The sequence below is a fragment of the Oncorhynchus keta genome, chromosome 18 (genome assembly GCF_023373465.1).
Source record: "Oncorhynchus keta strain PuntledgeMale-10-30-2019 chromosome 18, Oket_V2, whole genome shotgun sequence".
NCBI lineage: Eukaryota > Metazoa > Chordata > Actinopteri > Salmoniformes > Salmonidae > Oncorhynchus > Oncorhynchus keta.
Genome location: NC_068438.1, coordinates 2,767,120 through 2,784,868, shown reverse-complemented (window position 1 = coordinate 2,784,868; position 17,749 = coordinate 2,767,120). Strand labels below are relative to the sequence as shown.

At 40.8% G+C, this 17,749-nt stretch overlaps 1 protein-coding gene and 2 long non-coding RNA genes across 4 annotated transcripts; 1 reads left to right on the top strand and 2 right to left on the bottom strand.

The window, feature by feature from the left end:
• The first annotated feature begins 778 nt into the window (after positions 1 to 778).
• Positions 779 to 1,366, top strand: LOC118396920 (uncharacterized). The gene is made up of 2 exons (XR_004828280.2): positions 779 to 999; positions 1,121 to 1,366. It is a non-coding gene; the product is annotated as an uncharacterized LOC118396920 (long non-coding RNA).
• Positions 1,367 to 2,160: 794 nt separating this feature from the next.
• On the bottom strand, positions 2,161 to 8,836 carry LOC127908594 (P2Y purinoceptor 14). Of its 2 annotated transcripts, none has more exons than XM_052467177.1 (3): positions 8,689 to 8,836; positions 6,896 to 6,966; positions 2,161 to 4,188 (listed from the first exon to the last, which is right to left on the bottom strand). In XM_052467177.1, exons 2-3 carry the CDS (start codon positions 6,962 to 6,964, stop codon positions 3,253 to 3,255), a joined length of 1,005 nt encoding a protein of 334 aa, XP_052323137.1. In that variant the 5' UTR covers positions 6,965 to 6,966; positions 8,689 to 8,836; the 3' UTR covers positions 2,161 to 3,252. The 2 variants fall into 2 exon arrangements, with proteins under 2 accessions (XP_052323137.1, XP_052323136.1); XM_052467176.1 differs by having other exon boundaries at positions 8,635 to 8,819.
• A 5,750-nt stretch (positions 8,837 to 14,586) lies between these two features.
• LOC118396918 (uncharacterized) lies at positions 14,587 to 15,117 on the bottom strand. Its single transcript, XR_004828279.2, has 3 exons — positions 15,040 to 15,117; positions 14,747 to 14,809; positions 14,587 to 14,645 (listed from the first exon to the last, which is right to left on the bottom strand). It is a non-coding gene; the product is annotated as an uncharacterized LOC118396918 (long non-coding RNA).
• Positions 15,118 to 17,749: the final 2,632 nt, after the last annotated feature.

Sequence of the window (17,749 nt, the reverse complement as noted above, 5' to 3'; positions counted from 1 at the left end):
AATATGGCTGAGACGCAAAGAAAGTTCAAGGAGAGGGCTACAAGAATGATCAGATTATTATTGCCATTGAGAAATTCAAAACAAAACGAGATATGACCTTTTTCATGGTCAGTCTCGGAAAAAAGACGCATTCTTGCGTTCTAACTACCCGCTATTCAAAGTGCTCTGAACAAATTAAGGGAATTGTTCACAAACATTGGCACATCCTAAAATCCGATGATAGTCTCGGTAATGTGTTTTCGGACCTTCCCTTGGTCGTATTCTCGCTGGGCAGAAATCTCAGAGATCAATTGGTAAACTCTGATTTTCCTGAACAACGTCTATTTGCGTAATGGCTGTGCTCAATGCAATGGCACTTATAAATTTATATCCTTCAAACACCCACAAACAGGGAAATCGATCCCAATAAAAGGTGTTATTACGTGCTCCACTAAGGCAGTTATTTATCTTATAACTTGTCCTTGTGGTAAAAATTATGTAGGTAAAACAAAGCGCGAATTAAAAGTACGTGTCTCAAGAGCATCGTAGCACCATTAATTGTAAAAACTTTACTTATCCAGTTGCGGCCCACTTCTTGGAGGCAGGCCACTCGATCTCGTCTCTGCGTTATATTGGCATCGAACATGTCACCCACCCTAGGAGAAGGGGTGACCTTGATTGTTAAAACGAGAGGCTGCCTGGATCTTTAACTTAAAGACCCTTGCGCCCTTCGGTCTCAACGTAGACTTTGATCTGAAGCCATTCTTGTGATTATTGTGACTTTGCCATTGTAATTGTTTGTAAGCTTGTGTAGTCAAATTAATCTATGATCATATGCTATCCATTTGTTGTTTGTATGCTGTTCTTTGTATGGCATTTTATTTGATTATAAACCAATGATATTAGGCCACTCTTGGCCATGATTACAGACACCTGTGTCTTTTGACACTATATAAACAAGTCATCCCGCAGTGTTTGTGATTATACCCTGATGAAGACAGCTTGGCTGTCGAAACATTGGTAATTAAATTTTAGCATCTGAGCTCCTAGAGTGTGCGGCTCTCTTTTATTTTATTTTCAAGTTTTCTACTCCGCTAGCCAGCACCTCGTCTTAATAGGTGTGCGTTTCTTTTTCTTCTAGATAGTTCTGGAACCACAACCATGAAATGAGGGGCGCGGCCCGTCAGAGCCCTATGGAGGAGTTGGTGGCTGCCTGGTACTCTGGAATGCTGTTGTTCAGGCCTCTAGTTTCCTGAGACATCCTCTCTTCTAGACATTCCTCCAGCCATGAAAATGTATCTCTATCTATTACAACCACAGAGGAGATTTGTTTGTGTATATGTGTACACTGCCCCCACTTGGGGATTAAACCATTTTTTCAATTTTCTTAACTTTTATTTTTTGCTGCAAAATATCCAAAATATCCATATACATGTGTGTATGTATGTATATATATATATATATATATATATATATATGACATTATAACTACTTACATGTTTTGTCAGCAGTTATGTCATAATGTGTCAAGCAAAAAAATCAACAATTGAGAGGAATATGTTAGTTAATGTAGAGACAAACAATTGAGCATATCTTTTTTGACAAAGTTAATTTACAAATATAGCTATTTAGCAAGTTAGCTGCCTAGCTAATGACATTAGTATGACATTGTAATTTGTGTTGTTTAATGTTTTAGGGACTCCTGAGAAAACCAGCACACCAGGCTGTCGTCTTGGGAAACAGTGGATGTAAAGAATCTAGCTAGCTAAAGCATTTACTGCAAATTGTATGTACAATTGTGTAAGCTTGCCTTGCAATGCAGCTGAAGTAACATAGCTAGTTAACTGTTTACTTGCTTATTGTGTAGTGGAGGATAAAAATAACTGAATGCCTATGGATGTGTAGCTAGCTACGGTATGTAGCCGATCTGTGTTTGTCCGTGATGTGTACGCCACCTTCTCCACTGCTGTCTTGTAGATGTGGATAGGGGTGCTCCCTCTCTGCTGTTTGCTGAAGTCCACAATCATCTCCATATGTTTTGTTGATGTTGAGTGAGAGGTTGTTTTGCTTACACCACACTCCGAGTGACCTCAACTCCTCTTGGAGGCTGTCTCATCGTTGTTGGTAATCAAGCCTACTACTCCAACTCAAACTTGATGATTGAGTTGGAGCGTGCATGGCCACGCAGTCATGGGTGAACAGAGAGTATAGAAGGGGGCTGAGCACGCACCCTTGTGGGGCTCCAGTGTTGAGGATCAGCGAAGTGGAGATGTTGTTTCCTAACTTCACCACCTGGGGGCGGCCTGTCAGGAAGTCCAGGACCCAATTGCACAGGGCGGGGTTGAGACCCAGGGCCTCTAGCTTCATGATGAGCTTGGAGGTTACTATGGTGTTGAATGCTGAGCTATAGTCAATGAACAGCATTCTTACATAGGGTATTCCTCTTGTCCAGGTGGGATAGGGCAGTGTGCAGTGTTATGGACCTTTTGCGGCGGTAAGTAAATTGAAGTGGGTAAGGTGGAGGTGATATGATCCTTGACTAGCCTCTCAAAGCACTTCTCAATGACAGAAGTGAGTGCCACGGGGTGATAGTCATTCATTTCAGTTACCTTTGCCTTCTTGGGTACAGGAACAATGGTGGCCATCTTGAAGCATGTGGCACTGTATTATCCTCAAAGCGAGCAAAGAAGGTATTTAGTTTGTCTGGAAGCAAGACGTTGGTGTCCGTGACATGCAAGTAACCACTTCACCGTACCATTTACACCTTCTGTATCCTGTGCATGTGACAAATAAACTTAGATTTTATTTGATATAGCATGCGTTTACCACATGGCCTCAAATGTGAATCTTTAAAGAGATGGGTGGGGCTAAGGCTTAAGAATGTGTGAACGATACTGAATACAACATTGACATGATTAAAGCAAAAAAATATTTGTATTAAATCAAACCTCAAAACAACATTGACATGATTTAAAGCAACAACAAAAAATGTCTTAACCCATGTCTTATCCTATGGCATCAGTAGCAATGGAATGTAAGCATTTTTAATACTGTAAAGGTGTTTTCTAGAGACAAATGTCTGTTGTTATAATTTCTAATGCAGTGCAGACATGCCTTCAGCGGAGTTCATTACAAAAGGGTCAGTCGAACTTTCTGCAATATATTAACACATACTGTATCAAGTGTTAGAAATCTTGCCTCTTGATGGTTTACTATTTTTCCACATATGCTTCTTCTTTCAACTCACCTGTTCTCTCTCCTTTCCTCTTCTCATCACATATTACTAACAGTCTGTTCTGTGGTAAGGGAACATCTCTTTGGCCCTCCCCTGCCTCTGGGCAGTTTCTTCAGTAGTGACTCGCGGAACTTAGTGCACATCAAGAAGTAGATGACGGGGTCCAGGCACACGTTGAGTGCTGACAGGAAGAGGGTGACCTCCTTCGCCTGGAACAGCATATAACGGCTGTGCCAGCTGAAGCCGGAGCCGGGTAACTGGCTTTGGGTGTAGGTCACGCGGCAGATGTGGTAGGGCACGAAACAGATGAAGAACACGGCCAGGAGGCTGAAGATACTGCAGTTGGACTTGCTGTACACCCCGCTGTCGTCCTGGCGAACACGGCGGTACGACTTGTAGAAGTGGTGGGCAATGGAAGAGTAGCAGAAGGCTAGAACCAGTACGGTGGCCCAGAACAGGGCCACACCGAAATACGAGGACACCTTGTGCCACTGCTGACCCAGGGGAGTCTTTAGCTGCACACAGTGCCTGGAGCTCTCCTCATCCGCAGGCTTGCTAGTCAGCATGACATTGGGGAGTACGGAAAGCAGCAGCAGGCTCCACGTCAGCAGGGCCAGGACCCGGGTGAACCCCACTCGCTGCAGGGGGTGTGTGCAGGGAGACGAGTGTCTTACGACCTTGACATAGCGCTCCAGGCTGATGAGGCCCATTAAGATTATGCCCACATACATGGAGGAGTAGAAGAGCACAGCGCTGTAGCGGCACACGGCCACGCGGATCTGCCAGCCGCCCAGGCCGAGCTCGCTGGCCACGCGCCAGGGGAAGGTGAGTAGCATCAGCAGGTCGGCCACTACCATGTTTTTTAAGTAGACCACCATGCCTGAGTCGCTGGGCACCCGGAAGAAGATCCAGGCAGCCAAGCTGTTGAGAGCCAATCCCACGCCGCCGATCAGCACGTAGAGAACTGGGAGCACCTGGTGGGGAGAAGCAGGATGAGAGTCTGGCTGGAGAATACGAATAGAGGTGGTTGATACATAAAAATAGGATAACGCAAACACATTTGTTGAAGAAGCGTTTGCTATGTCTCAGCCTCAGTGTAAGTGTACTGCACCTATCCACCCTTAGAAAAAAAGGGTTTCAAAAGGGTTATTCTGCTGTCCCCATCGGAGAACCCTTTTGAGTTCCAGGTAGAACACTTTTGGGTTCCATGTACAGTGCCTTAAGAAAGTATTCACCCCCCTTGGCATTTTTCCTATTTTGTTGCCTTACAACCTGGAATTAAAATAGATTTTTGGGGGGTTAGTATCATTTGATTTACACAACAAGCCTACCACTTTGAAGATGAAAAATATTTTTATTTTGAAACAAACAAGAAATAAGATTTTTAAAATGAAAACTTGAGCATGCATAATTATTCACCCCCCAAAGTCAATACTTTGTAGAGCCACCTTTGCAGCAATTACAGCTGCATGTCTCTTGGGATATGTCTCTATAAGCTTGGCACATCTAGCCACTGGGATTTGTGCCCATTCTTCATAGCAAAACTGCTCAAGCTCCTTCAAGTTGGATGGGTTCCGCTGGTGTACAGCAATCTTTAAGTCATACCACAGATTCTCAATTGGATTGAGGTCTGGGCTTTGACTAGGCCATTCCAATACATTTAAATGTTTCCCCTTAAACCACTTGAGTGTTACTTTAGCAGTATGCTTAGGGTCATTGTCCTGCTGGAAGGTGAACCTCCGTCCCGGTCTCAAATCTCTGGAAGACTGAAACAGGTGTCCCTCAAGAATTTCCCAGCAATTAGTGCCATCCATAATTTTTTCAATTCTGACCAGTTTCCCAGTTCCTGCTGATGAAAAACATCCCCACAGCATGCTGCCAACACCATGCTTCACTGTGGGGATGGTGTTCTCAGGGTGATGAGAGGTGTTGAGTTTGTGTCAGACATAGCATTTTCCTTTATGGCCAAAAAGCTCAATTTTAGTCTCATCTGACAAGAGTACTTTCTTCCAATATGTTTGTGGTGTCTCCCACATGCCTTTTGGCAAACACCAAACATGTTTGCTTATTTTTTTCTTTAAGCAATGGCTTTTTTCTGGCCACTCCTCCGTAAAACCCAGCTCTGTGGAGTGTACAGCTTAAGTGGTCCTATGGACAGATACTCCAATCTCCGCTGTGGAGCTTTGCAGCTCCTTCGGCGTTATCTTTGGTCTCTTTGTTGCCTCTCTGATTAATGCCCTCCTTGCCTGGTCTGTGAGTTTTGATGGGCAGCCCTCTCTTGGCAGGTTTGTTGTGGTGTCATATTCTTTCCATTTTTCCCCCTCATTTACTTCTCCACAACTTTGTCCCTGACCTGTTTGGAGAGCTCCTTGGTCTTCATGGTGCTGCTTGCTTGGTGGTGCCCCTTGCTTAGTGGTGTTGCAGACTCTGGTGCCTTTCAGAACAGGTGTATATATACCGAGATCATGTGACACTTAGATTGCACACAGGTGGAATTTATTTAACTAATTATGTGACTTCTGAAGGTAATTGGTTGCACCAGATCTTATTTAGTGGCTTCATAGCAAAGGGGGTGAATACATATGCACGTACCTATTTTCCGTACATTTTATTTATTTCACTTCACCAATTTGGACTATTTTGTGTATGTCCATTACATGAAATCCAAATAAAAATCCATTTTAATTACAGGTTGTAATGCAACAAAAAACGCAGAGGGGGTGAATCATTTTGCAAGGCACTGTATAATATAGAACCAAAAAGGGTTCTACTCGGAAGCAAAAATGGTCCTTTATAGTGTTCTCCTATGAGGACAGCCAAATAACAATTTTAGGTTCTAGATGGGTTCTCTAAGAGTGTATGCATGCCTATACAGTACAAACATTTTAGTGTACATGTACATCAGTCATTCATATAGTTTTCTTGCACATAACGTTTGCTTTTTAAACCTATAGCTGTATTCTTTGAGCCAGAGCCTCATCGCAGATATGAGAAAAGAAAACAAAAAGAGATCAGACATCAGTTCAACTTCTAGTTTTGATTTACATTGGTTGAGTTTTCAACTAATGTGAATTCAACATGAAATCAACAAAAGATGTCACCATTTAGGTTAAAAGTTTGGTGAGAAAAAAAAAATGAAATGCCCTTATGTTGATGACTTTTTAAAATCCAATCAGTTTTCTTCATTGATTGAACTTAATCACATAGATTTTGGGGGTTTAAATTATGTGGAAACAATGTTAATTCAATCCGTTTTTAACTAGTGGGAGGTAATCAACACTTTCTTTGGCCTTACATTAGATTAAGGCATCCATCTAGCTGACAAATTTGTGTCATGACAATTAGCAAAGCCCACTTGTCAGTGTAGACTGACATGTAAGCCAAGATCATTTTGACTTGGGGTGGATAGGACTGGGGGTGGGTAACAGCCTGTAATGTCTTATAATGAGGCTTATAATATGCTGTTTCTATGTTTCTACGTTTAACTTTTCATCTGATATTATAACTGGTATTATTGTCAGTATTTAGTCAGGATCATTATGAGATTATTATGAGAGAGCATAGGCTTAGGGTATTATAAAATATTTTAATTTTCAATATCGAAATAATTTCACTGCATTCTTGTGTGGTATTAACATAAAAGCACAGGTGCCTTATGTTACGACATCATCAGCGCTGTACCTGGTGAGTGAACACGCTGCCGAAGTCTGTTGTCTGATTGGATGGGCCAGTGATCCAGTTGCCGGCCATGCCTGAGAGAGACAGTGTTGATTTCAACGTACATACAGTCTCGTAAAATGGTGTCACTAGAATTTGGTTACAGATGTGCCTCTTTAGTGCAGAGAAAGTCAATAGCTGTAAATATGGATTACGGGTGGTCAAAGAAAACCAAATTAAGGTAGAACATTTTACATTCTGTAGCATTTGTACAACTTCACCCAAGTATGAACGTATAAACTGCTGAACCCTACTCGTTTTTTGTGTTTGTTTTTTAAAATACATAAAACAATAGGCTTAGTAAGAATGATTCAGCCAAGTTATTCAGCCCACACAGAAGCTTATTTTACACCTTTGCATCAATATGTGTTTCATGATCTGAACAATATGATCCAATCCATAGAGATCCCATTAAATTACTAAAGGGGATATGTCATAAACCCTCAAAGTTACAGAATGTGATGAAAATGGCAGCTGTATTGGTCAGGGACAAATCCAAACCAGTCTAATTGGAGTTAATGGCAGTAGAGGCATAAAATAGTAATATACATATACATATATATATATACAAATACAGTTCATATGGGTTTTATACACATTTTCTGTATAAATAGCCTCTAAAATATATGTATACAGGCCATAAACGTCTACCTTTTTGTTTTCTTGGGAAGCTGTGAGAGCTATTATCTGATACAACATCAGTATCTGTTGCATTTACAACTTATCTAAGTCCTATCATCAACTGATTTCAGTCAGTGTATGGCTGTGGGTTAAATGCATTGTTTGAATGGAATGATGGCATATTGGCAGTTAATTTGAATAATTCCTCTGAAGTTGTCTGGCTAGCTAGCTAACAAACATACAGTGCAGATAAATTCTTTAATGCTCAGGCTTTATTGTCCCCTGTCTTACTGGCAAAACCATGTTTGATCAACTCCCTGACCAAAATGTCTGTCCTTTATCCCATCATAAGAAGGTTCATGTCCATTCTAGTATTCTATTTCAGAATTCTACGATCCAATCACTTTCTGATCAAGGTTTGTCACGTCTACACATTGTATTAAAATCTGTCTTATCCGTTCAATGTGTCCGCATTATGACCAGATTGGCTGATGTCTCCCTGTATACAGATTTTCTTTCAAAATAATAGGAATTTATTTATTTGAAGAAAATTACTGATGCCATAAGCCAATAGTGCTACCGGTCAATGATTTTAGATGCCGGTATAATGATGATTTAAATGGTTTGACCATCCAGATGTGTTTACACTTGATTCATATCCAGATACAATGTGTGCCTGACTAGCTCCGGAGGTGGTTAGGAAAATGTGATGAAAATCAGATCACAATGTGTATTTTAATCATGGGCACAAACAGAATGAAGACAAGATCAGGACAAAAGGGGCATGTTAGCACCGGGTATAAATGGGGCTATAGATGAGTAAAACTCTGTGAAACAAAGATAAAACATTCTGCACCGTGTCCGTGTGTAATGTTAACATACAAGGGAACAATTAACACATTCCTTTTTGCATTTAGCTATGTAACAATTAGCATCTGCATACCTCTTTCATATGTACAGCAAAGTTATGTGGAGTAGTACACATAGACATATATCTCCACAAACTATTATCTCCAGTAGCTTCTATACAAATAGAAAGGCAGTTCCTATATATTTGTTTTAGTAGTCTGATACAGACTAACCTTCAGCAAGCAGGACAGAGATTCTCTGAGGGGAAAAGTGGTGGAGGTCTCTACCTCCTGGCTGTGTGATGAGAGGACACGGCTCCTGTCCTGTTGGATGGTCGAGTATCTCTGTCTGCCTGTCTGTGGGTGGATCTCTCTTACTGCTGACAACACAGGATGCTACTCAGACCTTCCACTGATATTCCAACAACGACCTTGTGTTCTCCAGTCTCAGGGGGTTACCTTTTGTCGGACAAATACACACAATAAGTTTCCCCTGTGATGCTCAGGGCTTTATTGTCCCCTGTCTTACTCTCTTTCTCTCTGCATGTGTCCTCCCACACGGCTCCTTCATGAGAATCGGAGGAAGTCAGCGGGGGTTGGGGGGGTCTAGGCTAGGGCATTGCATGAAATGGGAAGTGGTGTGACCTCGCTATCCCTCCAAATTTGAGGATCTGTGGTTTCTGTATCTTTGGTTTCTGTATGATTTGGTTCCCATTTTCCCATTTCAGTCATTTAGTGGGGAAATCCAATAACATACCACAGTCACTGCAAGAGGACCTTTCTTTTAAATGTTTTAGAAAATATCAACAGAATCACTACCAGTGAGTGCAACAAACACATAAAATGCTTCTTTTCACATTCACTGCCCGACACTTCACCCATTAAGGAGAATGCTGAGCTTGTCAAGTGAACAAGTGATATGAATGTGAGTCAAGCCTCACCAGGGCTGATTTCCACTCTTAATTTATTTTTATGTATGAGTGTTATATTAAACACCATACGTGGCGTGTGAGTTTCAGGTTTGGGGAAGCTTCCCACCCAGCAAACTGTCGATAAAAAGACATTGAAAAAGGGCCTTCCGGTGCCGCGGTGGTCTAAGACACTGCATCGCAGTGCTAGCTCTGCCACTAGATTCTGGATTCGAGTCCAGGCTCTGTCGCAGCCGGGAGACCCATGGGGCAGCGCACAATTGGCCCAGCGTCGTCCGGGTTAGGGGAGGGCCAGCAGGGATGTCCTTGTCCCATTGCGCACTAGTGACTCCTGTGGCAGTGCACGCTGACACGGTCACCAGGTGAACAGTGTTTCCTTCGACACACTGGTGCGGCTGGCTTCCAGGTTAAGTGGCCATTGTGTCAAGAAGCAGTGCGGCTTGGTTTGGTTGTTTCGGAAGAAGCACGGCTCTCGACCTTCGCCTCTCCCGAGTTCGTACGGGAGTTGCAGCGATGAAACAAGACTGTAACTACCAATTGGATACCATTAAATTAGGGAGAAAAAGGGGTAAAAAATATATATAATTATAGTGGGGCAAAAAGGTATTTAGTCAGCCACCAATTGTGCAAGTTCTCCCACTTAAAAAGATGAGAGGCCTGTAATTTTCATCATAGGTACACTTCAACTTTGACAGACGAATTTAGAAAAAAAAATCCAGAAAATCACATTGTATGATTTTTAATGAATTTATTTGCAAATTATGGTGGAAAATAAGTATTTCTGGCTCTCACAGACCTGTAACTTCTTCTTTAAGAGGTTCCTCTGTCCTCCACTCGTTACCTGTATTAATTGCATCTGTTTGAACTTGTTATCAGTATAAAAGACACCTGTCCACAACCTCAAACAGTCACACTCCTAACTCCACTATGGCCAAGACCAAAGAGCTGTTAAAGGACACCAGAAACAAAATTGTAGATCTGCACCAGGCTGGGAAGACTGAATCTGCAATAGGTAAGCAGCTTGGTTTGAAGAAATCAACTGTGGGAGCAATTATTAGGAAATGGAAGACATACAAGACCACTGATAATCTCCCTCGATCTGGGGCTCCATGCAAGATCTCACCCCGTGGTGTTAAAATGATCACAAGAACGGTGAGCAAAAATCCCAGAACCACACGGGGGGACCTAGTGAATGACCTGCAGAGAGCTGGGACAAAAGTAACAAAGCCTACCATCAGTAACACACTACGCCGCCAGGGACTCAAATCCTGCAGTGCCAGACGTGTCCCCCTGCTTAAGCCAGTACATGTCCAGGCCCAGAGAGCTAGAGAGCATTTGGATGATCCAGAAGAAGATTAGAAGAATGTCATATGGTCAGATGAAACCAAAATATAACTTTTTGGTCAAAACTCAACTCGTCGTGTTTGGAGGACAAAGAATGCTGAGTTGCATCCACAGAACACCATACCTACTGTGAAGCATGGGGGTGGAAACATCGTGCTTTGGGGCTGTTTTTCTGCAAAGGGACCAGGACGACTGATCCGTGTAAAGGAAAGAATGAATGGGGCCATGTATCGTGAGATTTTGAGTGAAAACCTCCTTCCATCAGCAAGGGCATTGAAGATGAAACGTGGCTGGGTCTTTCAGCATGACAATGATCCCAAACACACCGCCCGGGCAACGAAGGAGTGGCTTCGTAAAAAGCATTTCAAGGTCCTGAAGTGGCCTCCAGATCTCAACCCCATAGAAAATCTTTGGATGTTGAGTTGAAAGTCCTTGTTGCCCAGCAACAGCCCCAAAACATCACTGCTCTAGATGAGAGCTGCATGGAGGAATGGGCCAAAATACCAGCAACAGTGTGAAAACCTTGTGAAGACTTACAGAAAACGTTTGACCTCTGTCATTGCCAACAAAGGGTATATAACAAAGTATTGAGATAAACTTTTGTTAATGACCAAATACTTATTTTCCACCATAATTTGCAAATAAATGCATTGAAAAACCTACAATGTGATTTCAGGATTTTTTTTCTAATTTTGTCTGTCATAGTTGAAGTGTACCTATGATGAAAATTACAGGCCTCTCTCATCTTTTTAAGTGGGAGAAGTTGCACAATTGGTGACTGACTCAATACTTTTTTGCCCCACTGTATAAAAGACAACTTTCGTGTTGTTGAAAAGACACCTATAAAAATACGTCCTTCTACAGCCTGTTTTGGTTGAAAGTCTTTTTCAGGTAGTTGTTTTAACTACTTTCAAATGTCATCATTTCAATGTACTTGTAGCCTATGCACGTGGACGCAGTAACCAAAAAATGTTGTATTTTTTTAAAATTAACAATCACACTACTTGTTACATTAGTCCAGTATTTGCACAAAACATTCAGTCAAAGAATACTATCTAGTACAGTGACATACAAACAAAATACAGTTAAGTTCAAATGAATATAATTAATTATATACACTGAATAATTATCCATCAAAAGTATAGATATATTTCGCTGCGTTAGCAAAGGTCCTGTGTGGTGGTGACGTGGAAGCCACCACCCCTGGCTCTACCAGGAGCATGTTTGAGGTGGTCTGCCACAGCTCTCCGAACATCATGGTCATTGGCCTTGCTGTTCAATTTCTTGACTGCAGCTGTAACACCATAATAAACACAGTAAGTTATAGAAAACACTAATGGTTATTGAACGTCTTACAGGTTCCCCACGGCACTTAAATCAGCATTCAGGGCTCAAACCACCGGTTTATCACTAACCAATGGTGGCTATTTTGTGTTGTGCAGTAATAATTTAGAAGTGGATAAATGTGTTTACTTTTCCGTGTCTATCAAAGACAAAAAAGCAATTTACAAGATAAGTTGTCCTTCTGAGGGGCTGACAATTGATTAGGGCCGGGCTCAAACTTGCACGCAGTGTAGAAAAGACAAGGCCCTGTTTGTATGACGCAATTTGTCTCTCTCACGCCTCCCTAATAGACTATTATAATCACATTCATTGGTAAACTCTGAACACTGTAGCCTAATATATTTGTCAGTATGCAGAGATCGCAAGTAAAAAATTCAACTTGAAATGAGGGAGATGTTTAGCTGACTGGTTGCTCAGGAGACAAAGGCAATGTCAGACGTACGGAAGACATTTGACTTGAGCTCATAGAAAGAGGATGGAACCAGGGCGTTTACAGTGTAAACAACACAAAATAAATTATAGGTGTACCAGAGAGTTAATCTGAAACTAATGAAAAAAATTGTAAAGCCTTTATTATTATTATTTAGGCCATTGTAAAACTATAGGCTAATTATTCAAGAGAACGCTTGACTGCATTTAAATGCAGGACTAGTAGGTGGTGTGATGAAATTAAGTAATAATAAGGCCTAATTGATAACAGGCCAGAAAGCTAAACAAAACCAGCATAATGACATACTAGAGTCTGCTCCAACGAAGAATAAAAAATGGTAAAGCATTTATTAGGGCTACAGCATTGCAAAATAAAAAACACTGAATTTGAGAAAATGCCACGCTGGGCGGACCGTTATACATTTTTAGAACTTGCGCGTCAATAGGTTAAAAGGCCATTAAGGTCACATGATCACCTCATTCAAAATTGCCAAGCTCCTAAAACCATTCTTCTCGAAAAGGGACCACTGTAACGCTCGTCCTCTTCTTCTGACGAGGTAAGTGTCCATTTTAATATGTAAAACTGAACACTACAAAATAACAAAGTGAAACAAACGAAACAGTCCCGTGTGTCACAAACACTAACACAGAAAATAACAACTCAAAAGTGAAACCAGGCTACCTAAGTATGGTTCTCAATCAGGGACAACGATAGACACCTGCCTCTAATTGAGAACCATACCAGGCCAAACACAGAAATCACAAATCATAGAAAAAGGAACATAGACAACCCACCCAACTCACGCCCTGATCATACTAAACAAAGACAATAACAAAAGAACTAAGGTCAGAACGTGACAACCACACAAATTACCACCATGCAAATGAATAATTGGTTTAGAAGACAAAATAATAATCTAGCCTATTAAAACAGACAGAGCAGGTCATTTTGATTGCGCAACCTTACTGACCCTTTAAACAATGGGAAGGTGTAGTAAAGGCTTTTCTTATGCACAACGCAACTCAGGGTGCCTGGATACAGAATGTTAACCATGTATTGTGTGGTTACGGTACCACAAAACCCAGAGGACTTTGCTTTTATGGCTATGACACTCACAGCCATGATAAAAATGTCATCATAACACATGGGCTCTCATGTATTATTGCTTAAATGTACCATGGCTGTTAGCCAATCAGCTTTCAGGGCTCAAACTACCCAGTTATTAATACAAAATATACTACAGAATAATGACATGTTTGTAGGTACTGTTGACAACAGAGTACACAGTTGTGTTTCCTAATCTTCGCTTGCGTGATGGCCATTGAAGTTGAACAAGGACATCAGGCCATTGGCAAAGAGCCTGAAAGTCAAGCACACATAGGATGTACTTTGTGAATTGAACACTTTCAAACTGCTGAGGAGATAAGGCTGGATTTACTGTCTTTGTTGCAGACAGTTTGCATCACTAACGATACCTTTAAAATGACTTTCTTATTGGATCCATTCTGAAGTTGTGGAATTATGGGGTTGTCACACGCAAGAGGATCCTGACAGACAAGATTATGACTGCAAATAAAAGTGACATGTATTCTAATGGATTCATTGTTTATCTTTAACACAAGTTTCAATGTTGTAGTCAATTTTGTGTCATTCCACAAAATAGGTGCCTTTTGAATTAGTGCATAATTTATACATAAAAGATCAGAGAGAATCAAAAAGGCACACATTTCGTGGAACAATCCACTTACTGGCATTATTCATGGGAAACAACTCTGGTCTAGTGGAGGGAATGGGAGGGTGAGAGCTGCATGCTCTTGGCTCCGTTGGGACTGGCAAGTAGAAAGAAGCCCTGGATGAATCTGCAAAATCCAAAGCAAACTCAGTGTCAACCCAGAGGTAAACAGCAAAAATAAATAGTACCTGATTTTTGTAAACCTACACACTACACACATATTTTAAGGATAGTTTTAATCTTCAGTTATCAAGACTGAACATGATGTGTATCATTTCTGCTCATTGTAAGGAAACTAGCACTGATGAGCGAACGTGTCCCCATTGTGTGCATGTTGTCTGTGTGTGCTCTTTAGTTATTACATAACTGCCCTCACCTTGTCTGGTAGAGTAACAGGATGGATATAAAGAACGTCTGTGCTCTCTGCTCTGGAGGTGGGACTGGCTAGTAGAAGGCCTGGATTATTCTGCAACATTCAAAACCAATTAATAAACCTTCCTAAAGGACTTGACCGGTTAGCTGATTAAGATTTCTGGACTTGTCTGGCAAGGTGTACTCTTGACCCACTGTGTTTGAAGTGAGATGGGAAAGGACAGCATCTAGAATGGCCAGGTGAATCCTTGGGTTGCCCTGAAACACAAATAAAAACCCAATTTGGGTGTGATCAGGACAACTTAAAAGCAAGGATTTGGATAGGAAAATGCATATGTACCGTATAAATAATGATCCTAACAGGCAGAGATGCCTGATACAATAATGGAAATCCCATCAATGCTACCCTGCACATCAAAACCCATAATTTATACATACAATATTAGAGAGTATCAAAAGGCACACATTTTGTGGAACAATCCACTTACTGGCATTATTAATGGGATACAGCTTTGGTCTTGATCAGTTGTGGATATATAATTATAATCTTCACTCTTTCATTTTCTGAAAAAAGTTCATAAAAGTAAATAGTAAACATAGTGTAGTAATAAATATAGTGAGAGCAAGTTTGAATTATATTTTGACAAACTTAAACTACATTTTGACAGGCTTCTTCGCTAGTTAATTTTGGTCAATGCATTTTGCACTCATTCTCCTGTCTTATTTGTAACATATTAACACCCTCTCTCCTGTGAGCTAATGTTCTTAGCTAGATAGATAGTTAATGTTAGTTAACCCATACTACAGTTAGTAAGCAAACCAACCAGCTTCACGCTTAACTAGCTAGCTAGCATTTGCAGGTACCTAGAGAGTAACATCGATGTTAGACTCTTACTAGCTAAAATGTTCCTGTCAAAAACAAAGACTCCACACCCGTTACCAGAAAACATAGATAACCGTAGTTAGCTAGTCCAATACAGTAAGCTAGCTAACAGTTAGTACAACCATCAAATCTGTTAGCCCTGCTTTCCCGCCTTGTACTATCTAGCTAGCAACTAAGTTAGTGTTAGCTAGCATGCAAGCATCCAGGCAGAGTTGCTAACGTTAGCCCAGAGAAAATAATATTTTGCGACATGTACACAAACTGATAATTAATCAAATTACAAAAGTTTTCAGAAATGTTGCCGCTTGTGTTACGTCTAGAGGAACAAATGTCAGGTGCATGACTTGCCCGTTCTGCCTCTCCCAGTTGAGGCATGACAGTTAGAAATTGTAATCAATTCTGTTGTGAAATTGTAAACTAGTGATTGAAATTTAAGGTAAAATTTGAAATTAGAGGTAATTTTCAGTCATTCTGTCTATATCAGAACATCTAACCAGCTATTTGAAAAAATAAATGTTAAATCAATATATTTTATTATATTGAGTATATCAAAAAAGTATCAAATGTATACTATATGTAATAATTGTGTTTGTGTATGTTATGCATTTCAATGAGCACAAGCTGACCTTCGGTTATATTTGGACCAAAACGGATGGACTAAATACAGCCCAGTTTTTGGGAAGACAATTCTGGACAAAATAAAGACTATGACAGATCCAATATAGACGAAAATACGTCGTTCCTGGACGTCACGTGCTGAGTGGGTTACAATTTATCCTACCATTTCGACCGATCTGCGAACCAGTTATGATTATTTTTATATGCACATTTTTGTGAAACAGTTTCATTTTAATAATAACGTTTTTGTTTCTCAAAATCAGTTAGTCATAAAAAAATTAATTAAAAGGATATAAATTGAAAAGTTAAATTCAACTAATGCGAGAGCACTAGCCTCTGCTCAGTTTGACCTCCCACACTCACAGCCAACCTCTCTTAAACGTTCTAAATGGAAAGCGATCTAATAACGATATACCTCTCTCAGGCCGACATCGGACAGATGTATGTGTGCTATCTGGGTATATGGACACACTGATACACCGTGATCCATCGGCTAAAGAAATGAGCGCATGGAACTCAGAGATAGCCTAGCCTAAAGGCCAGGGCAGCATTAGGCCACCATCAACTAAGTAAAATACATAGGCCTTAATCTGACAAATAAAAACAGTTGAAAATATATTGATGAAAGGGAAGGATTAGCTAAAAGGGTTAAGGTCAGGGTTAGGGCAAGGGTTACCTAACATGATACGTAGTTGCAAAATGGTTCAAAAAGTAGTAAGCAGTTGCAAAGTTGCTAATTAGCTATAATGCTAGTCCATGATGAGATTCGAAACACACAACCTTTGGTTTGCATCATATCAAATCAAAGTTTATTTGTCATCTGCACCGAATAAAACAGGTGTAGAGCTTACAGTGAAATGCTTACTTACAGCCCTAACCAACAGTGCCATTTTTAAGTTAAAAAATAGCTATTAGGTAAACAATAAATAGATAAGTAAAGGAATAAAAAATGACAGTGAAAATAACAGTAGCGAGGCTGCATACAGGTGGTACCGGTACAGAGTCAATGTGCGGGGGCACCGGTTAGTCTGGCTAATTGAGGTAATATGTACATGTAGGTATAGTTAAAGTGACTGTTGTTGGTTCCACTTTTCTGGGCTCCGTAATTTACAAATAAGGAATACTCAAAATGTGCACTTATAAATCATAACTATTTTAATCAAAATACAGCTGTAGACATAAATCGAAGATCAAACATCAAACAAACAACTGATGTCTCTCCTGAGTTCTGCCCCGAACAAAAGAAAGACAGGATCTTATATACCCGAGATCAGACCTTATGGTGCGATCTCCTATATCAAACCCTGCATGTGCAGCTAAACGAACAAGTAATTCTTAACACAATGTTTATGAGAATCCTGTCTCAGCGGTATGCAAATCTACCCTTGTTTCAGAGAATAACAGGTGCTGTCTCTGTCTCGCTATCACCCACAGTCCCTTTTCTCACCTTTTCACACAGACGCGGGGCTGCGGGATTTGGCAGAGAGCTAGACACAGACAGAGGCCTCAATATTCAGCTATACAGGGAGCATAAGTACAATGGCACGTAAGCAAATTAATTATAACGTAAATAGTGGTGGGCCCCCCACCCCCAAAAGAGGGGTTAGCGGGTGGGGAGGTGTTTGCGGGGCACAATGCAAATAGTCTGGGTAGCCATTTGACTACCTGTTCAGGAGTCTTATGGCTTGGGGGTAAAA

Coding starts and splice junctions, on each gene's coding strand:
- LOC127908594 (XM_052467177.1), bottom strand. CDS start 6,964: ATGGCCGGCAACTGGATCACTGGCCCATCCAATCAGACAACAGACTTC. Junction 4,189..6,895: donor GCAGCGTGTTCACTCACCAG/GTACAGCGCTGA, acceptor TCTCCCCACCAG/GTGCTCCCAGTTCTCTACGT.